The sequence below is a fragment of the Puma concolor genome, chromosome C1 (assembly GCF_028749965.1).
Source record: "Puma concolor isolate L17-30 chromosome C1, mPumCon1.1.hap2, whole genome shotgun sequence".
Taxonomy (NCBI): Eukaryota; Metazoa; Chordata; class Mammalia; order Carnivora; family Felidae; genus Puma; species Puma concolor.
This window is the reverse complement of record NC_141674.1, coordinates 203,838,102-203,862,069: the sequence shown is the minus strand read 5'-3', so window position 1 is coordinate 203,862,069 and position 23,968 is coordinate 203,838,102. Positions and strand designations below refer to the sequence as shown.

General features: G+C 41.9%; 1 protein-coding gene across 1 annotated transcript in view; it reads right to left on the bottom strand.

Annotated features, from left to right (window-relative positions):
- The window catches only part of ARPC2 (actin related protein 2/3 complex subunit 2), a 28,823-nt gene extending 8,487 nt beyond the window's left edge, over positions 1-20,336 (bottom strand). Inside the window, exons 1-7 of the mRNA XM_086719617.1 lie at positions 20,182-20,336; positions 19,884-19,965; positions 12,115-12,149; positions 10,227-10,339; positions 6,346-6,391; positions 3,195-3,381; positions 2,211-2,304 (exon numbers count right to left, since the gene is read on the bottom strand). Coding sequence (XP_086575743.1) covers positions 2,211-2,304; positions 3,195-3,381; positions 6,346-6,391; positions 10,227-10,339; positions 12,115-12,149; positions 19,884-19,957 — 549 coding nt within the window. The 5' untranslated portion in view covers positions 19,958-19,965; positions 20,182-20,336. The remainder of the gene's footprint in view (positions 1-2,210; positions 2,305-3,194; positions 3,382-6,345; positions 6,392-10,226; positions 10,340-12,114; positions 12,150-19,883; positions 19,966-20,181) is intronic.
- Positions 20,337-23,968: the final 3,632 nt, after the last annotated feature.

The window sequence follows — 23,968 nt, the reverse complement described above, 5'->3', positions numbered from 1 at the left end:
GTATCTTCACTACTGCTTAAGAGGCAGATTGGTTGTGTCTTGTCCCTGAACATAGAGAAACCAGTGGTTTCCACTTAACTCTTCTCAGTTACTGGGCTGACGTTAAGATCTAGAAATATGAAAGATATTTTAGTTCACCATACTCTTATCTCCAAAATTCTGTATCGTTCTTAATGCTTTCCATGGAATAAGCAGTGAAATGATATCAGACTTTAGTGCTCAGCTTGCACGTCTACAGAGATAATGCACCAAAGGCAAATACTAGAATATCCATGTGAGTATGCAATGGAAATTCTGTCTTTTTCCCAAGGGCATTAAGCATCCCTCAGAGTCTGCTGAATGACAGAAGCAGGAAACGTGTTCTGCCCAGGCTGGAGGTCCACTCCAGGATCCAGAAACCCACAAAGATACGCAGCAAGCAGGTCAGTGACCAGGGGGAACTTTTAATAGTGTCCCTGGGTCACAGCATTCTGTGCTAGGCAGCTGCTATTCTCCATTCTCCTAGAAATTTAAAATAACCAGGCCCAGGAAAATTCTCAGATGATTTACTCAGGGTAAAATCCAGCAAAATAAGCCCAGGATTCTAAAGGTCAATTCAAATAAATTGCCCAGCCTTTGACTTTGGAGAGGGAGGCAAAGCAGATGGCTTCCCGAGCACAGCCTTTTCACATTCTTGGACACCAGATGGGTCTGCGTGGTGCCAGTCCAGTCACTAACTGGAGACACCGTCAGTGTAAAAATGCAGACTTTCTTTTCCCTTTTAGACCAGTGCCCCTACCACATGTACTTTGAGGGAGGAGTTTAAATTCATGTGCAAAAAATACACAAAATTTTCCTAAGGAACAAATCTCCTGTAAGCTCTCCAAGATAAGATCTGTTTAAAGCATAAAAATAAGATGTCGCCAGGAATAAAATGGAACAAGACTGGTAAAAAACCAGCTAAATCTAAATATATACTTCATAGCTTTTAAAATTAGTATGTCAGTCTGGATTCAGCCCAATTTCTAAGCTACTGCATTTAATTCCCCTGTCAATTCTGCGTAAAAACACATGAAATGCCTGTCTGGAAGCTTACATTTAGGACCCACGATATAGGTCTATATAGCTGTGCGCGCGCGTGCGCACACACGCACACGCACACACACACACACACACAACACTCGTTTTCTCTCTCTCATAAAGTTCAGTACTCTCAAATGTTCAAAGTGTCAATATTCCAATTTTTCTGCCTAGGGACTCTAAAATCAGCATTTCTGATTAATTAGACTAAACACAAAAAGTCACTAGAGATGGATCAAATTCGGGCTATCACTTTTGAGTATTTCCCTAGTCACTTTAGAGAGGCTACAAGTAAAATATCCTCACTATATGAAGCACAACTATCTTTCAGCTCTTATGTAGCAAAAAAGGTTTGCTGTCCAGAGTCCTTAAATCTCCTCAGCCTGCCGAGGGACAGGACGAATGCACAAAAGGTGCTTGAAAACGTAAGCGCTGAGCTAGATTTTGAATGCTGAGCCACCTCAGAAGAAATCAGCCCAGGTACCACTTCACCAACGAGCTCTCCTGTCCTAGAGTCAGCAACTGGTTAGCAGACAGCATGACAAAGCCACAATGCGGTACTGTACCAGACCAGAGTCCAATTGTACCAGAAATCCAATTACACAATGTCCCGCTGAGCCCCATTACTCTCTTCTTGGTAGGCGAGCTGCTTCTGAGGAAAGAGCTCTACAGTGACCTCAGGCAAACTCGGGTCAATTTGCTTCACGGTCCACTCAAGGACTCTAGCCTATTAATGTACTATCTACTACTTAGGAATTTTCTAGGGATTCTGTTCTGAAAAGACTTTAGGACTAAACCAAGCCAAGAGCAGACCTTGCCAGAAACCTCAGGAAACTTGACAAGAGGGTAGGAAACCTGACCAAGCTTTAAATCAAAGACTCAGTGGCAGCAAGGGTGCTTAATATTCAGTCATAGCATTAGTATGTTTGGTACTCCATTCACTCTTTCAGTCTAGTCCTGCAGAGGCTAAAACCACTAAGGAACAACTACATGCAGTGGGTTGGGTGGGAGCTGTTTAATTACACCTTCAACAAGTTCTGGCATCGGCAGAGCCGCCAGCTCTCCTCTTCTATGCTTATGGTGTGCTCTGGTGCCACGGTATAAACCGCCACGCTGTGGCATCCCTCCCCCAAAACACGTCCACTCCATACCTGCATGAACACTTTTCCAATGACCACATCGTCGTCATCCTTAAACACTGTGCTGAAGACTACTGTGACTCTGTCCTTTTTAGACTCAACATACCTGAGGGGAACACAACCCATGAAGTAGTAAGTACAGAATCAGAATGGGGTTTTGTCAAGAACTTGATCTCGAAGCGGAATAGGCGGGTAAAGTCATAAATCTTTCAATTCATAAAACAAGGCATGCCAAAGGAGACTAAGTATATATGACCAGCGAAGTCTATATAATGCACGCATGCCCTGAGAGGGGTAGGAGATGAAGATCACCCAAAGTAGATGGTACTAATCTGTCTACGTGGTAAGATGTGGAATCTACTAGTGTTAGTGATTCTCAGAACTTCACTCCTAAACATCTTTTTTTCAATTTTTTTTTTTTTTACATTTATTTACTTCTGAGACATAGAGAGAGGCAGAGCATGAGCAGGGGAGGGGCAGAGAGAGGGAGACACAGAATCTGAAGCAGGCGCCAGCTCTGATCTGTCAGCACAGAGCCCGATGCGGGGCTCGAACCCACGAGAACCGTGAGATCACGACCTGAGCTGAAGTCGGATGCTTAACCGACTGAGCCGCCCAGGCGCCCCTTTTATTTCTTTATATACTATGAGATTCCTAGTATGTAGATGATTCAAGAGTTGCAAACACACAGACTCCATGGTCACCCTCTACCTCTTCATTACCCAGGCTATATTACTGAAGGAAACCTTCAACAGAGGTGTCTTATAGGAAAGCAGTGGATTCACTTTTCTTCTTTAGCCAACTTTTGATATCTGGAGACTAGCAGAAGTGGCCCCCCCGCCCCCCATCATCTATACCTTGGCTTTAAGAATTTTATGAGAAAGACATGTTAGGGATATTCACCCAATAGAGTTTAAGGTCTGATCTAACCATGTGTCTTTCAGTAAGGGCATATAACAGCCACACCCAGGCTTTAGGGCCAAGTCCTATACTCACATGGTCTCATCATCCCTATAATGGATAACTGCCCTGTTCTCTCCTTCCTTGCCCTCTTCTTGGAATTGGAAGTATTTCTCAAAGACAGAGGCAAAACAATTTCGTTTCAACATGCCAGCCTGATGCACGATAGAATCCTTGGATGCAGGCAGATTTTCAAGGTCATATAGCAAGGAGACATTGTATCCTGGAAGGGGGGGAAAAATCCAGAGGTTATATTAAAAAAAAAAACAACACATAAAAACCAAAAAACTTTGCAGGTTCTAATGACATTTTATTTTGTTTCAATGCCTTTTAAGCCAGGTAGATTGCTGTGCATTCCCATACGCCTCATATGGCAAATGAGGTAAGGCAAATAAAACCCCAATTCTTGTAAAATCACTGTAAATATACACAGCTAATTAACAAATTCTCTGCAAAAATTTGAATCAATATCAAAGATGACAGATTACAAATAAGGAACAGGAAGAACTCATAATCCAGGAACTGTGATTAGAAATTTAGTGTTTTAGACACTGTTGGGAAGGGGGCTTGCATTATAGCTATCAAGCTATAATGAGTTACATATTTTTCTTCGATGGTTTAACCTGCCAAGTGCTAACACAGTCAACAGCTGGGGATAAAAACACAATACAACTTCTTGCATGCCATCACAAACCCTTTGTGGAAGGAGGGAAGGTATGGAAAAACCTTAAGAGTGTGTATGTCTATATATATAATGTGTGTGTGTGTGTGTGTGTGTGTGTGTGTATACCTCTCCAATAGCTTTCCCTTGTATACACTAAAAATTTCAAAGTGTTTTAAAATATCTTACTTCATTTAATTTCTGTAAAAATTCTTTGAAGTAAGCAGGCCAGATACGGTTATTCTCATCTTAGAGGGAAAAGGAAGTTCAAAGGAGCAAAGTGCCATGCTAAATGCAGCAGGATATAGAGGTGTCAGCAACTCTATTTTGAGTTGAATAGAATGGGATCCAAATTCTGGCCTTGCCACTTTGTGATCTTGGACAAACTACATAACCTCTATAATTCTGGCATCTGTTTAAAAAGGGTGGTAAGATGGGAGAGGCACCTGGGAAAATTAAAATAGCATTTTAAAGCGGCTGGAACACAGTAGGTCATCAATAAATGGGCCCCAAAGCTAAGTCTGCGACCACCACACACTATTTTGCCTCTTTACAGCATGTTGGGTACGAGTCCCAGCAAACAAGGTGGGGACAACTGATTATCTGATCAAATGATGAATACACCCCAAAAAGTATACAGACAGTTTTGTAAGAGTATCTGTACATCACTGAGTATCACTTCACATGCTAGGTAAGTGCTGGAAATAATTTTACCAGAACTGTAAGGAATATCTTAAACATTTATACTTTGTTACTATTTAATTTTTTTCCAAGAGCATTCCTCAGGTCTGTGTTTTTTGTTGGATCTATCCTCACTGAGAACATGAGCTATCTAAATCTCTATTCTAGATTGTACTTAGCACATTTTTGATACTCCAATATTAAATAATATCAACCACCATTCCATTTTGGGTACCAGAAAACAAACCAGATAAGCAAACAGACTGTAAGATTAGATAGAAAAATAAAATATTTAAAGTTGAGGTTAGTTTCAAGAAGCCAAATAAAACAAATTAAGTAAATTACAGCTGAAGTCAGACTTTAAGAAGGCTTTGATATGATGAAGAGAACATCCTGAGAATAGATTAAAAGTAAAGACCTAGTACGGCCTGGTGAGTTCCCCAAACTTGCCTAGATAAACTCACAGAGAAACAGGAGACACACTACTTCCACAGTTTTTATATTTTGCACTTGTATGAACACAAGGTCTGCAGTCTGGCATTGCCTGTGCTTTAGCGGGAAGTGTAAGAAAAGGCTCAGGGACAGAAACCTAACCTCTGTGTTACACCCCAGTGGTTCTGACACACTGCTTGATCTGAGCTGTGACAAGCATGCCCAAGAGTTCCTATATGATTTTTTTCTCTTCTAGTTCTGCTTCTTCCCTTCCTCCCTCCCTTTCCTCACTCTCTTTCTGAAATTCCTTGATTCCTCTTAAAGCCTATAATGTTATTTATCTTTTGGTTTTTATTTCTGCGATACACTTTTACATCAATTTGGGGATGAACACATTTTAGTATTCTTTCTGGACTGCAGTCAATGCTCCCACGCACAGTACTCCTAGTAACAAGTTATATCCCAAAGGCATCTTTCTGTATTTGCTATTTTTGTTTCCAGAGTAGCATACAGAAGACAGGAGAAGGTATTCTACTGGGAGTGGTGAAGCATGTCATATTATAAACATGAAAACAAAGAAAAATGCCACGAAGGCTGGGGAAGGAAATATGCCAGCAAAAGTAATAACTGCTGTTAAAAGACACAGACACACCTTCCTTCTTGGAACAATTTGCAAAGCACCACAGGTAAAATTTGCAAAGTACCACAGGAACAACATTTGAGCAATACTATGTTACTTGGTCCTCATCGGGGGGTCCAGCTAAACGCCTCAGAATTTGAGACTACCACCTATTCACAAGGAGGAAAAAATTGTTCAGTTTTTTTGCTTTGTCTCTCCTATAAAGCAGTGTAACATAGCTCTTGCAATTAAGGAAGACCATGGTGCTTTTCAATTCCCGCGGCTGCAAAGAGGCGATTTATTCTTTATTAGAAGAACAGATTAAAAGAAGGGGTTGAAATTTTTGTTACTTGAATATGTGAGAACAGTTGTGTTTCCTTCTCCACATGTGCAGAGCACAGAAAATGGTGTTAATAGGGGGCTGGGGTGAAAACCAATGTTTGCTTAATCTCAAAAGACATTTTCATCACCATGAGCAAGCAAAGAAAAATGGCCCGCTGGTTGAAAGAGTAAGGAAGAGTCATTTGGCCCCAGCAAGTAAATGTTAAAAATGACAACATATAGCAGTTCTGTATACCACACTGTGAACCATTACTGGACAGTGCAAAGCCCCTTAGCTTTTAGAAACAGCTTTATTTTTGTGGAGAGGACTGAAGTGGGAACTGGGCTCAGGCAGAAATATTTGTAAAATGAAAACTATTTAAATGAAATGCTTTGTTTAAAAAAAAAAGCAGAGTACAAACAGGACAGGTCTCTTTCCAGGTCACTCCACAGTTGCTTATGGGACTACATACCTGATTCGGGATTTACCAAGAAGCTCCCATACACCCTCTTTAGTAACTAGAAAATACAAAAACAAGTGTTAATCGAAAGGTCATGATAATGTCATTTTTTTTTTTTTTTTTTTTTTTAAAGCACTGAATTTCCCAAGCTTCTTCTAAGCCAGATTTCTTAACTTTCATTTGGTGGATGGGACACTGGATATACACTGGAGAAGCACATGTATCTGAGTTACCAAGCAAATCACTCACAGAACTGAGACTGAATACAAAAGGTTAATTAATCTAGGATCTGTTTTTCAGTCAAGGCTCATCTTTTACTCTTTCAGGATTCAGTCACATCCTTTATATGTTCTCTGTTCTCCTCCAGACCATATACTGCACACCATCATGTTTTTAAGAATGCAGAAGAATGCCAAACCTGAGTGACAGATTACGTCAGTTATCAACTAAGTACAGGCCAAACCAGTAACGAGGTGAGTGAAGAGAGAAAAACCAGAATTGCTGGGATCGGATTCTAGTTAGCTTGCTTATCTTGTAAGCTTTCAAATTATTTAGTTCATCACCAGTTTTATGCAAAAGACAACAGATAATTGCACCTTAGCCAGTTGTTTATACTGGAGGGCCCACAGAAGGTTGTACTCTCTAAATGTTTTTTTTCCAAAACCAATACTTACTGCTGGCTACTCTCCAGCTTTGGGGAGTAAATGATAAGAGCCCTTTTTACACCTTCCTATTTCTTCTCTGTCAGTACGACTGTTTCACCTGGTGGTAATTTCTCCTAGGCTGACAGTTTAAGAAACAAACCTTTCATTCTGGAAGGCCTAGTTCAGACTTAAATGTTATATAGAATACAATACGCAGTAGAAAGGCAGCTATCTGAAGACAGCAAAAAGTAAATATTAGAATCGTCAGAACTTAGTAACCTTTTTGGTATTTAGTAGTCTTTATATGACTAACAGACTAAACACAGACATGACTTATTCTTAACCCTCATTAAAAACATACTTAGGGAGGGAAAGTGTCACCACTATTTCACAAGAAGGGAAAACTGAGGCCAGTATACTTAACAGTGTATGTAACAGTAATATAAAAGGCTGCATGGTTTTGTCTCTTGACATTCAGTCAATTTCTTAACACTATCTCACCACAAACACATTAATGATCTTCTGAAATTTTCTAGGATGCCAAAAAAAAAAAAAAAGATACTTAATCCTTGACAAGTTACCAATTAAAAGTAAACAAAAGCCATTAACTTTCAATTGTAGGAGTTATACATGCATCTTAAACAGAATTCCATCAGCTAAGAAAAGGACTGCAGACACAGGAGCACTAGAGGGGAGCTCTGTGCAAGCAAGCACTCAGCCCTGCTCACTGCTGTGGTCTCTGCATCCACACGCGCCCACATATGGGGACTTTCAATAAACAGAGCTGAGTGAATACTGTTGTTTTCTTTGACTCTTACTTTCAATGTACACTTCAGAGATTAAAAAAAAATCAGCAGCAAACCATATATTTAAGTCATATTTGAAAAATTTTTCACATGGTGAAGTTCTTTCCTTCTGTTCTTAAATATTCTTTAAGATTCCACATATTTATGTAACCATTTTTATACAGCTGGAAGAAATTCTCTATCTGTAAATGTGGATAATGGAATGGACCTCAAAGCATGGATCAGCGATCACATTTGTTTGTCCAAAGGCAAAAGACAAGTAATGCCACATGCAGTTGTGATCTGGTGACCATATAGCCACTGTGAGGTTATCTTTTTTACAGAAGAGAAACTGAAGGGAGAAGTTCAAGGTCACAGAGTTTTTTTGGTGGCACAGGGAGATCTGATCTTCAGGTGTCCTATATACCACTTCTCCTAAAGAGTCCTGGAGATGGGGTGAAGGGGTGGGGGTAGGGAAGTAACAGGCACATCCCTGAAGAATTTTCACTGGCATCCCACCTCTGAGCTACAATTCTGTACTGTGAGCATTATGGGTACCAGGAGAAAGGGAAAGTTAGATGTGGGCGAAAAAAAACCACAGCTCCTAATTCTTAGTTTAATTCCAAGCAAAGTTAGTATTCTGAGATCTGAGAGGTTCTTACAGCCAAATTTTAGCCACGTTCAACTCCTCTGCTCCCTCCCCCTTGGTGAAACCAACGGATGCTTCCCTGTTTATTTCACTTGCGCTTTTAACCCTGTAGGATTCCCTTTTTCAATGAGCACCATCTTCCAACCTGACACCAGGAGATGGGTGGAGGCAACCCACTGATGCTCACCATCAGACCTTCCCACCCTAGCAGCAGAGGCTTTCAAAGTAACAAGCTGCCTCTGGTTATCGCAGGCTGGTCACTGTTTAACCAACTCAGGGAGCCATTTACTGTGCACTCTGCTCCTGAACTGTGAATGTTACTTGCTCCACCCACTTGAGCGGGTGGAGCTGGCTCTTTGGCCCTGTGGGAGCTACAAGAATAGTGCTGTTATGGAGCTCCAGTGCATGGAGAGCAGTCTGGAAAGGAGATTTAAGAAATCTAGCTGTTACACTTTCTTCCCCTCCCAAGGATTACTGTTATCACCACACCTGCATCTTTACACAGAGAGGACTGTCTAGGGAAAACGATTACACAATTTTGAGCTGTCTGTTCAAAGGTTTAACAATTACAGCTTGTTATTTTATGGTTAATCAAAAGCAGGGCCACCTTAACAGCCACTTGTTTCTTCTTGCTCTGAATGTGGTAAAGAGAAGAGTTGGCCACTAGCTTTTATAGAATGATCTTTCCTATGCTTTATAAGGCTAGGTCTTCTTGCTGAAGATTTTGTTTCATGTAAAACAACCCTGAACACAAATTCTGTAAACGTTTCTTCTACCGTTGAACTTATGAGGCAAATCAGAAAAGGTTTTGGCTCTTCCCTTAAAATGCCGGGACAGATCAATTGCATATGAATATCTAAGTGACTGCCTATGGCTCTTGGTATTCTATTTGGTTAACATTTATTTTAGTTTTTATACCAAAATATTATTGAGATTTTGATTTTTTTTTTTTTTTTTTGCCAACAGCCTTTTCACTGCATAAATTTTAAATAACTGAAAAACTACTATCCTTAATCACAAAGAAAACAGAAATGGCCATATCTTCATTCACCAGATTAAGGAGAACCTAGCTTGTTAAAACTAAAAGATATTTGAAAACTGATTCAGGAACTGAGTCATACTTCCTGCTTTGAGACCCAACCACAACGTGTGCACACTGGTGTAACAGCATTTTCTTTCTTCCATAAATGGCTCTCCCCAGAGCAAATACAGTTCAACAGGAACCAAACCTGCTACTTTAGCTATAGAAAGAAGCCAGTGAATGAGGCATGGCCATCAAGAATTTCATAATGCATAGACATCTTTTTATTTCCCGTACAGTAGTCAAAAGGAAGAAGAGATACTTAAAGAGGCCAGCTCTAAAGAAGTTTAAACCAAAAAACTAAAAGGGTAGATTTGTGCCTAAATTTCTACAGTATGAAATTAAGATCATAAACCTTTAAGGCCAGAGTTACATACATGCTTCACAATATCATAGAAACAGAACGGAACCTATCTCAGTCTTGCAGTAGCTATTTTTATGTTGGTCAGAGAAATATTCTTCAGTGCATTTTTGGAGAACAAAAGTTTTCATTTCATTAGTTAGGGACCATCTTTATTTTCCCCGAGTAATAAACAGCCAAAGCCTTTTCTAAAAAACACCCTTTCTATCATTATGGACAATGGAGTCAAGAGCCCCTGGTTAGGTGGGCAAGCTGTCCAAAGTGGCCAGTGCCGGTAGGGGTGGTCAGTGCCATGGACCTTCTATGAGTGGCAAGCTGCCAGTTAAAGGTGACAAGGAAATAAGAGTCCTGAGGGAAATGATGTGGAACATACCTCATCAGCACCATGTGCCTGAAGTTCCTTGTAGAATTTCAAAGAAATACTGACCATCACTTTTGTTTTGTCTCCATTAGGATTTGAAATATGATAGAGGACTCCATCGAAATCTGTGAAGAAAGCAAATAAAACTGCTTAACTTGGGAATGGGGAATAAGACCTTAAGGCACCTGGCTACCTTGTTACAGGCCACAAGGAGGTCTCCCTTGTAAGTAGGCAAATAAGCAAAATATGTGCAGATAAGCAAAAGTTTAAATCCATGCAGAAAGTATAAACACTGAGATAGAACTGTCAAGTACTTATCTCTGTCCCCCCTTTAAAAAAAAAATATTTAAAAAAATTAAAAAAAAAATGTTTATTTTTGAGACAAGTGCAGAAAAGCGGCAGAGAGAGGAGACAGAATCTAAAGCCGCCTCAGCACTGTCCGTGCAGAGCCTGACGTGGGGCTCGAACCCACAAACCGTGAGATCATGACTTAAGCTGAAACTGAGAGTCAGACATTTTCACCAACTGAGCCACCCAGATGCCCCACTTTGCTCTTTTTAAGGAAAAAAAAATTATTTATTTCGGGAGAGAGACAGAAGGGGCAGGGGAGCGGCAGGGACAGAGGGACAGAGAGAGAGAATCCTAAGCAAGCTCCTCCCTGTCAGTGCAGAGCCCGAGACAGGGCTCACGAGGGCTCAAGCTTACGAACTGTGAGATCATGACGTGAGCCAAAATCAAGTTTCAGATGCTTAACTGACTGGGCCACCGAGGTGCCCCTCTTTGCTCTTTACTAAAATTACAAAGCTATTCTCACCTTCATCACAGCTTGGTGCTGAAAGTTATTTCTTAAAAAGCTTTTGTTGTGATGTATGTTAAATATGCATACGAGATAATGTATAATGAACTCCTAGTTCCCACCATGTGGCTTCACCAATGATCAACACGGCCCAATCTTATTGGGATACCCCCCTCGCAATGATTTATTCTGAAGCAAATCTGAGACATCACATCATTTCATTCATAATTATCTCAGAATGTATCTCTAAATGATAAAGAAGAAATTTCAGAAAACACAGCCACAATACTGTTGCCATGCCTATATTTTTAAAAACAACTACTTAATATCAAATATCCAGTCAAGTCTTCAAATATTTGGTCTCAAAAAAACCCCAAAAAACAAAAAAACAGTTTTAAAATACTGTTGTCTTATTTGAATTAGGATCTACACTGCATTTGGTTATCTCTTAAGTTTCTTCTAATCTCTATATAGGTCTCCCCTCTCTTTGGCTATTTTCCTGCAGTACAGAGAGAACTCACCCTGTGTAGTTCCTGAAACCAGGGGCTGAGTGCCACCACTTTAGGGAGATCTGGCATTGCCAGTTAGTAGGAGGGGACGGGGATGGTACCCGGACTCCTGTCATAGCACTAGAGCTGCAAGAAGTGTTCCAAGACCATCTAGTCATGTACCCTCATTTTATGGAGGGTGACTGTTTAACTCCTTGAAGTTCACACAGCAAGTGAGTAGTATCAATATCTAATTCTTTACAGGAAATAGAAAGCAATAACCTCTGACTTGCTGAACAGGTCTCTAGCATTTTCCATGTTTCCCCACTACTCTAGTGCTAGGCAAACTGAGATGAAGGCTACTTGAAGATAATTTAGTATTTCCAAATTAAACAAACTACGGTTTGTACCACAAAATTAAACACAACCTTCTAAGGTACCAGCAGGTTAACTTTACACAGTCCAATAAATCCATAAAATAGTCATCTGAAACAATGACCTCAAAAAAGCCTTCACGATCAAGGGATTGTACCCCAAATGTCAAAATTTATTTTAGAAGCTATTTTGTTTTTCTATTTTTGTATTAGCTTTACAAGGTTGAAGTAAGGACACTTACCTGCAAATGTTACTTCTACTGCTTCTGGTTTGTTACTGCAAAACAAAAGAAGAGTCCCTTAGTTAAGACAGTTGTTTTGCAGCTTGCCTTCCAGGGGCCTTGCAAAGGCTCCTGAGCTTTATTTACTTCAGATCACAGCATTCAGTACCAGTTTTATGCTGACTGCTGATCTGAGTACACAATTCATTTTCTCATGTACCTGAACCTTTGGGCTCACTTAAGGTGGAGGATACAAAAAGGAAGCAGGACAGGTACTGCTTTTGTTTTCCAGCTGCTGTCAAATCTCTGCCGTGGTTGGTGCTTAACTTCAATTTAGAATTCCTTAACACTATGATATACACCTTTGCATATGTGAACTACAAAATGCTATCTTTTGATCAGTGTCTCCCTCCACAGGACTGTAGTGATGGAGACAGAGGTAGTACATTCAGCAGGAAAACTGCTAAACAGAATGTAGAATGGTTTTTAATATACTTAAGATGAAAGGATGATCTCAGGCCATAAAACAAAACAGAAAGTCTGTATCAGTTTGAAGACAACTTGTAAGTCTTCCTACACATCTTTTCCTCTCCCTTTATGTCACCAAAGTACTCACCACTCTCCTCCATGAAGTCCTCTCTGACTGGTTCTACCCTAGTTTTGTTTTGTTTTGAAATTACAGTGTGACATTTCCACAGAAAGCGCAGCACAAAGCAACACTGTGAAATCACTGGGAACAGTCAGGACTCTGATTTTTCAACTTTAGCTTTTCATCAAGACCATGTTTTTCAGACAAGTTAACATCCACACACCTTTATTTTCTCACCTATTCACCTATAAAATGGGAGAACACAATGACCCTACTGACCTCATAGAACTGCTCAAGATAAAGCAAGAGAACGGACACGAAACAACTTATCCTGGAAGGTAATGACGACAGCCTGATACTTTCTGTGCAGCTGCCAGCTCAGCCTGGTATGTAAACTTCTATTTGATAAATGTTGCTGAGTTCTTACCTAGAAAGCATGACATACATCCTAGCTATAAACAATAATGGCCAATTAACCTCCTGTGAAAAGCTACCTTATGTGATAGCCCCACTTCTCCAAGCCCAATGGTAGGAAACAAAGGAAGACGCCACAGTTTTATCACTAGCTACCTATGACTCAAATGACTCTACTTTGTTTTATGGACCAGCAGACAAGACATACACATTTTCACATTTATCCTTGCCTAATTTGCTCAAGACCTCACAATCAAGAACATATCTTTTATACTATCTCTGCTCCCTCACCTGTAAAGGGAACCAAGACTGAGTTGCCCTCCAGGGTTGCTGGGAAATAATGGAATATAGAGTGTGGTTTATGACTGTTAAAAAGCTGCTACAGATGCTAAACAATACCTTTCCAGGAAACTGGCTTCTATTAAACATACGCTAGTCCTGTTGAAAAATCAACCTATACAGGTCACATATGAAGTTCCACCCTACTCCTTCAAAGCCATCCATATGTGACTTAGGAAAAACACTTCGGGAGTCTCTAAGAATGGAAGCATCAGGTGTGTTTACGGGGAAGCAGTGAGTTCAGAATATGATGGAAAAAAAAAAAAAAGAAATGAAAATTTAAGTTGCTTCTGATCTTTCATTTGAAACTGCACCCCAGGAGACAAAGGCAATGAATGGCCAACCACCATTCCTCATTGCTAAAAAACAAGGACAAAGGAAGAAGCAGCACAAACATTAATCTATGGCTCATTTAGACGAAATATTAAGAAGCTGCACAATGGGAGGAAGCACCAAAGTGTATTTTCCTGGGGAAGGGTGGCTGTGCCAAAAAGTCAGGGTGGAGGCTTGTAAAAGTCCATATTGGATCACTTAGTAGGTGGTTGGGTCTTTTTTTTTTTTTTTTTTTTTAATCTTTAGGCTTTAACTCAGCTAACGGAGGACTGAATTCCCCCCCACTCTCCTACTTCATCAACAGACCAAGAAAAATTAGGTATAAATAAAAAACATTAAGGTTCTAAGCGATAAACATTTTAATGCTGAAACTCTGAATTTCTCCAGACTGTGAAGTTCCCTAACCACAGGGAGAAGTTGCTTACCAAGAGCTATCCTAAGTGGTTGGCTGCCTGACTTGGGAATATCTGTCAAATAACCACCATTAATATTTTAGTTTACTATTTATGGCTGCACAAAAGATTGTAGAGGAGACAGGCTGTAGAGGAGAACACTGGGCCAAAGGAGTCTTCCTGAGAAGTTACATGGGAGTTACAACTCTGTGCCCCAACAAGGAGACCATACCAAGCGTGACACAGACCAAACAGGATGGTGTCAATTCCAAGACCAGGTGTTTGTTATTTACTTTTGTGGCTTAAAACCAAGGAGCTAGAGGGGAGTAAGATATGTTTTATCTTACTGGGGGAAAGCATACCATTTAATAGACCAAAAGATAAATGGGTAAGTTGTTTTTTGTTTTACCATCTGCCAAAGTTTCAGATGCTGAGGGTGAGTTTAATCACAATAAAAGCAAATCCTTCCGAGTTGACTGTTCAACACAAGTCCTGTCACTTACTGGCTATGTAACCACATTCGATGTTACTCAATGTTGCTGAGCTTCAGGATCCTTTTCTAGAAAATGGAGATTAAAAGGTTGTTGTGAAGACTAATTGAGATGACATGTGTGCAAGTTTCCCAACCAGTGTCTTGTGACTAAGTTACAGACCTGCTGAGATAATAATGATCCTTGCAGCCCTTAGGGCAGTCCAGTGGAAGGATCTCTAGGCTAGGCCATTTACCCAACGTGCCTTATGAATATCATGTTCTGTTTGTGACATATCATAAACAAGGTCAGAAGTCACCAGTGAAAGGTAGCTGCACAGTGCTTAATACCTATGTCTACTCCCTCCACAATTCCCATCAGCCCTAGTTTTCTCAACTGCAAATGGGAACTGCTGTCACATAGGCCCATTTTGAAATCAAATGAAATTATGTTAAAGCTTATAGCAAAGTGTCTAATTCATAGAATTATCAATGAATTAGTGTTTCTTCTAGGTGGAGTCAGAAGAGACCACACTTTGAAGCCATGGTTGGGAGAAGTTGTGGGATTGTGCTAAATCCCAGAATCAGAAATTGGTCAGCAGTACCAGGAGAAACGGAACCCTATTAGTATCAGAGTGCTTAATGTCCAGAATCCTGGAACAAAGCAGCTAGATAAGCCCTCGGGGTTACTGACTAGATAGCACAAGATACTAAAACATATTCAATTCATTAAGATGGGTTTCAAACACTATTCTTAAAATCCTTAGAAAAAAATTGCTATCCTTTTCCATTAAAAAAAAAAAACAACTCATTTATTTTTGAGAGAGAGAAAGAGACAGAATATGAGCGGGGGGTGGGGAGAGAGACAGACTCTGAAGCACGCTCCAGGTTCTGAGTTGTCAGCACAGAGCCCAATGTGGGGCTCGAACTCACAACTGTGAGATCATGACTTGAAGTGAAATTGGACACTTAACCGACTGAGCCACCCAGGCACTCCTACTCTTATCCTTCTTCTAAGGAAGTTCCTAGAATGTTACTAATTCATCAGTTAAGAACTCCTGACAACTTCATTTTCCAATCCTCTTTTCTCATTAAGGATTTTGGAGCCTTTACTCCTGAATGCATCCAATTCCCCATTTGGGCATTTATGTCCCTCTTCTACTTATCCCTTCACTGAGCTGAATGAGACGAATTACTGAATTCTGCTATCTCACTATAAGGTTTCTGATCTCTCTTCTGTAATTCTCCCAGAAGGCTCCCATCATCCCATTTGGGCAAAGACTAGAGAAATGCGGTCCTTACTCTCTGCTAAGCTGTATCTCAAGATATGGAGAACAAAGATGATCTAAAAGTCGATTCACACAATGTCAGAAAAGTGATAAAATCAGCACCTAAAGAAACTAAGATCCATTCTATCTGGGCTCATCCCTTCCTTCAAGAAAATATTTACTGAGCTAACTCTATATACAGCAAGGATGCTGGGAAAGAATGATGACCAGGGACAGGCTCCGCCCTTAAGGAGTCATCAGTTTGGGGGAGTGTAGCTCTGGGGCTTCGCGCCCAAAGCACTGCTGCAGAGGTCGGAAGTCAGGCAGCAGCGTGCAACTGTAACGACCTGTTAACAGACCCATCAGACCATTCCATTTCTTCTGAATGCTTAACCAATGTCCTAATTCCAAATCACTTCAAACCAGTCTGTCTCTCTGAGGACAGATGCAGCACATTTAGGAACAAGAACAGGGTATCAGCAAGATTTAATTTATTCCTTTCTCAAATTTCTCCTCCCACGGTCCTTGCCCACCCCAACTGGCACCGCTTGCTCCCTGAGCGTCACTCCCCCTCACAGAACCACAGAGCCCCGCAACATGCACAGCTGTGGCAAGGAGCCAGCATGCACTTAAAATCAACAGCAATTCGCATCTGACAGCATTTCCCCAATTCTGGCCTCCAGACTCTAGCTAAGTTGGTAGGCCTAGCTTCTGAGGCTGAAAAGGTTCTTGGTTGTATATACAGCAACAAAAAAATTAAATTAATCTGCCAGATTACTTCTGCTTTAATTGGGCATCTGGGTAAGAATTCCTAAATGAAAAGGCAACGCTGTTGACAAGACCTGTGTATGAGGTTACCTGCAGTGTTGAGCATGGCTCTTTAATGAGCATGTTCTCTTAGTCTATAGGCTGTCAGGGAGACAATTTACCAATAATTATCATTTTGTGAGGACATATGAATCATTCCAAGAAGCCATTTTCACAGGAGTGTGGTAGGAAAAAAATAAAAAGCAATTTGTTGGAATGAATCTTAGGCTTTGTCAGTACTGCTTCCAAATAAATTAAAAGGTGATTATGACCCAATGTTAAACAGTTCAGATAAAAGAACTGCTTTACCCAAAGGAAGTTGAGACACTTAGTAGGATGTCACATGCAAGAAGATCTAGCAGGATGATCTGAGGCATGATTTAAAGAAAAAAGAAAAAAAAAAATCAACCTGAAGAGGAAAATCGCCGAACTGTATTCTGCAGCACGCACCACAGAACGATTTTAAGACCACCTCATGCTTGCATTTTCAGCAGCTGCAACAGTGCTAGTGCTGTCCAATAGAACTTTCTGCAATAATGGAAATGTTCTGCATCTGTGCTGTCCAAATAAGGCTGCTACTAGCCACATGTGGCAACTGAGCACTACAACTGTGGCTGGAGCGAGGAACTTAATTTTAGTTCTATTTCACTCTAATTCTTATTTAAGCTTAACTAGCCACATGTAGCTTCTGGCTATTGTACTGGGCATCACAGAACTGTGAGATTCGTTCTGGAAAAGGCTGTCAGAAGTATAATTTCCCCAACTGGTTTGAGAAGTGTACTCTCTGCTCTCTGTGTACTCTGAGAAGTGTAAAGTAGGGTGAAGCTGACCTCTCCCAGCAAGTTCTCACGCTGGTAAAACCTCTCAAATTTCCAGGGTTTCTCCTCCCAGCTACTCCCCTTCTTTAATGCCTTTCTCCCATCTCCACCCTAACACATCTCACCCTTTGGCTCCTCTGTAACTTTTGCCAATAGGTTTTCTCAGAAAGGCGTCCTTCCTCTGTTCCTGCTTGGGGCACTGGAAGAATCCCATAAATGTTTATGATGATCACACTACTCATTTTTTGCTAGAAGTGCTGGAGTAGTAGCCATGTGCCTTGATAAATACGTTAACTACTTCAATGCTGCCTCACCGTGTATGCCTGGAAACTCACAGTGGGCTTAGATGCCAGCTTCTGCTGGGTGTTACATCTACAATTCCAGGAAAGCCCCACTTCCTAGGCCTGATAGCAGGGTCTCTTTTCAAAGATTTTCAAAGTGCTTTTCAACAGAATATGTTTTGGGCCTACCTATTTAAAGTCACTTATCAAAGGGAAGACAGGCCATAGTAAAGCCTAAACTTGCTGCCGTGCCCTAATATCCAACACTGCTAGAACATATGCTTTGTTAAGAAATGTCCTAGAAATTCCAACTTACGCTTCCAGACTTGAGTGCCTATTTTAATTCCTCTGAAAGAGTATTTGTAAGAGTTAATTTTCTAAAAGGAAAAGAGCTGACGTTCTGGATAATGGGCTTCAATTTGGAATCACAAATACACAAACAGATATGAATGTACTTCTACACTACAAGGCATGCTTCTACTTGAAAATGAACAGGCATTTATCTTGTCAATCGGCTTATAACCACCCAGATCTCATTCTTTGCTAGTCTGGACTCGAAAACGCATTTAACAGGTTCAGCTGTGAAAATGCAGAAGTTAATTCAACTTCCTCCTCTGTGCTACACTGCTCAAAAAAGTACACAGCAATCACCCAAAATAAGACTCTGATCTGATTGACTTGAACCCTTAAAATGCAAAGAATCTGGCCTAAAATATAAGCAACTGCAGCCCGTGGCAGAAAACAGTAGCTACTGCTTACTGTATGCGTTACTTCATGGAAAGCCATGCTTTATTTTACAGATAAAATCTGTAACCTTACTAAAAGGGACAGGAGACACAGTATGTTCCATTTAAGCAGTGAGTTAGAAGTCTTTTTTTTAATGCCAAGCCACAAGTTCATTATGACTACTTAGAATTTCCCCTCTACCAATCCTCTCCCGTCTGCAGATCTCCAAGCACTTACTTTCCCATCACTAGTTCCCAGTTCACCAGAAAGTTTGCACTTATTTCCTCAACTGTGCAACCAAGATGTGAAGCCCCATCCTCACAATGGAGAAGTGAGGCAAAGGGACTGACTATGTACAGGCCACCAAAAATTCAAAGCTAAAACCAAATCTTCGGCTCACGTTTTAAACATTAGAAAGCAAAGCAGCTTTGGAGGAGGAGGTTGTTTTCTACAGATTCCTGTGTTTCACAGAGAAGACTGCCTTGGAAACATGTGCTAAGCCTACCTTTAAAAAGGCCAGTGGGTAAAAAAGGTGATCTAAGAATCACCTTTATATATAGACTTTGGATTCTTGTTAAGTGTGTACCTGGGCCAGGATCACCACGGAAGAAATCACAGACCAGGGATCTTGTATAAGAGTTTAAAAGATAAATGGGTGGGGAAAGTTGAATTAGAACCTCAGAAGAGAGATAAGGAAGGGGTGTGGATTGGGAGACTATAAGCTTTGCTTGAGAAAGATGTAACAAAATGGCCAAAGTGTCTCACAGCACTGTTCCAAGAAGGGAAACCAGAGAAGTCGCATTTGTCGGGCTGCAAGACTGAATCTGCTTCCAGTCTTGCCTCCTGCTCCTTTAGACGAAGAGGTTGGGGGGGGGGGGGGGGAGCGAGAAGGCTGGTGGTGATCTGGGCCTGAATCTTCTTCCCTCCTCCAGTCCTGGGAATTCCTGGAAACTCCTTTCAATCCAATCCCAAAGGAGCTTTCTTCGGGTTCAGAACAATGACGGGGCCTACAGAAGGAAGGGGTCCCCTGCTCGCTCCAGAAGGCAATGGGATACCCCGGCCAGAGTTCCGGGCCCGGCAGTCCTCACGTCCTACAGGTCTCCTGCCCTTTGGCACTCACGCTCCTGTCCACTCGCCGCTTCCGCATCCCTCCACGGAGCCTCTCCCCACGCATCTCTGCCCCTCACCCCACCGCGCCCAGTCGCCTCCCACGTCTACCCCGCCGGGGCCGTCCCCACACCCGGCCAGGTCTCCCACCTCGTGCCTCCAAGACTGGGGGACTGAGGGATACTAGGGACTAGCGTGGGTCAACTCTGCCTCCCCCGCCACCCCCCGGCCCCGGGCGCGCGCTCACCCGGCGGCCGCGTTCTCGAACTTGAGCGCGAGCGTCTCCTCGATGATGCGGTTGTTCACCTCCAGCAGGATCATGGCGGCGGCTGCCCCGGGCAGGGGAAGGAGAAACAAGGGACGGTGAGGGTGGGTAAGGGAGAAAAGGACGGAGGGAGCGGCCCTGCTGCCCCCTGAGGAGGGGGGTTGGGTGGGGTAGGAGGTTAGGGGAAAAGGGGAGAGGGACCAGGGTGGGGGGAAGGGGAAGACGCGAGCGCTCCCCCGCGCACGCACTGGCTGTGGAGACACCCACCCACCCGACCAACCTGGCCCCCGAAGCCTGAACCCGCCTGCCGAGCCGCCGCCGCCGCCGCCGCTGCCGCCTCACCGACAAGCCCGGTCCCCGCCCAGCCCCCGGCTCTAGCCGGCCACTTCCGCTCTCACACCCACTTCCGCTCGCTGCCCGGACGCGCGGCCCCGCGGCGCCATTTCCGCTTCGACCCCTCGTGCACGCGCACGCAGGGTCGCCGCGGAGGCTGGGGTGGCGTGGCGCATGCGCGACCCCCACCCCGTCCCCCGGTCGCCTCCGCCTTCCCACAGTTACCCCTCGCTTACAGCCTTTGCTAGTTTGTTTCCAAGCGGGCTGTCATTCCCCAAAGCCTGCTTCACTGTCCAGCGCCTCCCAACCGCTCGTCCCAGAGGTCCAGCTCCACCCTTCCGGTCTTGTCATTTCAAAGACCCCGGCGTCTTCTCTCAGGCGGTTCTTTTGCTCTCAGTTGTGTGTCCCTTACTCATGCCGCACTAATGGCTGTCCAGCGGCACTACCACGAATTCACGAATTCATTTCTCCAACAAATATTTAGTGGGCTTGTGCTCTGTGCTGGGGGCGCAGTGGTGAACGATACGACGTCCTGCCCTCGTTGAGCTTATAGTCTGGTAAAGGAAGCATAATAAATTCTCAATTATAGAACTACAAATTGTTAAACGTGTAATGGAGGAAAGGAATGAGAAGTCACCGTGGTGAATATGTCTCCCCGGGGTCTTGTCATGTCTCCGTTTATGTGCCTGGGGAGCTGCCCCTGGGTGCCAAGAACATGATTTCTGTCTTTGAGACCCTTAACCTAACTACCTCTTCCAGAGACCTACCTACCTTCATACTCATCTGTATCCAGAATCTGCACCTTCTGTCTGTGTGTCTTGTTCTGTATTTTCCATCCTCTGGGGGAATCTAACAAACTTAGTTAAATCTCTTCTACCTGCACTGACTTATTTTCTGCTATGTACTCTTGGGGTAAGAGTGGGAAAATCCAAAAAATGAACAAAAACTAGTCCTTGTCATCAAGGCCCACACAGCTCTTTAAAACATTTCTTATAGGCTAACATTTTAGCATTAATGTTTATTGAATTAAAATACTACATATACATAGTGTAAAAATACATACATAAACTAAAAGTCTTGTAATGAAAAAAGCAGTTCCCTGGCCTACTTTTTAAAGGCAATATCTTTAACTCTTACATATTCATCCTGATTCCATCCATATATCGAAACAATTGCTTTTACTATTCTTGATTTGTTAATTTTAAGCATTATCTGTTGACTTCCTGCTATGATAGATAAGAACATGACCTTTCACTTCTGCCCCTGCCCCCACAGTTATGTAACAATTTTGGGTGAAATGAATAATCAGCATTTAAATTATTATGTATGCAAATATTATTTACCAATGAGCTCCAAAGTACATTACAACCATGCCTTCTAGCTTATACAGCCCTTCATTTTTCTTAGAGTTAACTATTGCCTTTTTTCTCTCTTGTCAATTTCCCATGTTATCTACAGTTGCCTGCCCATCCCCTCTGTAAGTACTCTAAGACTTTGTCAAAGTCTAGCAATATTTTCCATATACTCAAATACATAAGTTCCAGTTTTTGTCTGGAGTCTTTGTCCCAGAGCCCTCCTGTCTCTTATTTCAATCTGGATTGACTGCTCTCCAGACTTGCTGTACAGTTGTCATTCTGGGATTTTCCTTCACTGCTGTTCTGGGCTGTTTTGCCCATTTCCTGGATCCCATGTCTTCCTCTTTCTTGGTTTACTTCCTTGTTTTGCTAAAGTACCTTCTTTAGTAACTTCCTAAGGAAGGGAGTTAATTAAGGGCTATGTTGTTGGAATCTTTGCATATTTGAAAATAGCTTTTTTTTTTTTAAGTGTTCTCTATGCCTAAAGTACAGCGCTAACTCAGGACCCCAAGATCAAGAGTCACATGCTCTACCAACTAGCCAACCAGGTGCCCCCATATTTGAAAATATCTTTGTTCTAACACTTGAATTGTAGTTTGACTGTGTTAAAAAGAAAGCCCAGAATGGGACACCTGGGTGGCTCAGTTGGTTAAGCATCCAACTTTGGCTCAGGTCATGATCTCGCGGTTCACAAGTTCGAGCCCCGCGTAGGGCTCTGTGCTGACAGCTCAGAACCTGGAGCCTGCTTCAGATTCTGTGTCTCCCTCTTGCTCTGTCCCTCCCCCACTCACGCTCTGCCTCTCTCTCTCTCATGAAAATAAATGAACATTAAAAAAAAAAAAAAACTGAAAAAAAAAAAGAAAAAAGAAACCGAAACTCATGTTACTTAGGCCAACTCACCAAAGAAGGGCTTAATACCTAACCAAATTACACTTTCAACCTCCCTCAGAAATTTAGTCTTTAGTCAGGAATTTTCTGATCAGCACCAATCAGGTTATCAGTGTCATGGACCTTCTTGATCCCCTAAAGGAGGATGAGGTAATGCACCTACTAAGACCCTTTTGTTCCCAAGTGAAGGTGAGACTTCACCTGAAATAATCCTCTTTTTCTCTTCAGGGCTTCCTTGTCCTGCCTTTTGAAACCTGTCCTTTTCTATAGCCCCTCAGAGCTCCCCTCTACTTGCTGGGTGGGATGTTGCCTGATTCATGAATTGTTTAATAAAGCCAATTAAATCTTCAAATTTACTCGGTTAAATTTTGTTTTCTTAACAGCTGGTTATTGATTTCAAATTTGAAAATAATTTTTCCTCATAATTTTGAGTATTATTTCATGTTATTTGACCTTTCAGGGCTGCTATATAAAAAGTCTGATTCCTGGGGCGCCTAGCTCAGTCAGTTAAGTGTCTGACTTCGGCTCAGGTCATGATTTTGCAGTCTGTGGGTTCTGTGGGTTCAAGTCCTGCATCGGGCTCTGTATTGACAGCTCAGAGCCTGGAGCCTGCTTCAGATTCTGTGTCTCCCTCTCTCTCTGCCCCTCCCCTGCTGTGCTCTCTCTCTCTCTCTCTCTCAAAAAAAAAAAAAAATAAATAAATGTAAAAAAATTTTTTTTTAAAAAGTCTGATTCCTACTCATATTCCTGATCCTTTGTATCTTCCCCATCTCTAGAAGCATTCAAATTTTCTCTTTAAGCTATTGTTTGGAAATTGTATAATGATGTATTTTGCTATGACTCTTAATGTTTCTGTGCTGAGCACTCATTCAAAAGGGAAACTCAGGGGTGCCTGGGTGGCTCAGTCGGTTGAGCGACTGACTTCAGCTCAGGTCATGATCTCACGGTTTGTGAGTTCAAGCCCTTCATCGGGCTCTGTGCTGCCAGCTCAGAGCCTGGAGCCTGCTTCCGATTCTGTGTCTCCCTCTCTCTCTGACCCTCCCCCACTCATGCTCTGTCTCTCTCTGCCTCAGAAATAAATAAACATTAAAAAAATTTTTTTAAAACAAAAGGGAAACTCATGTACTTCAGTTTGGGAGGAAACTTTCTTTAATTATTTCCTTGATCATTTCTTCTCTATTTTCTTTGTTCTCTTTCTGGAATGCCTGTTACTTAGAAATTTGATTTCTGGACTAATCCTTTAATTTTCTTTTCTATTTCCTATTTCTTTGGGTTTTGTTTGTTTGTTTGATTGACTTTTATTTTTAATAGTAGTAAAATACACATAACATGAAATTTGACATCTTAGCCATTAAAAATTTTTCTTTAATCTTTATTTTTGAGAGAGAGAGAGAGAGCAGGGGAGGGGCAGAGAGAGAGGGAGACACAGAATCTGAAGCAGGCTCCAGGCTCTAAGCTGTCAACACAGAGCCCTATGCAGGACTCGAACCC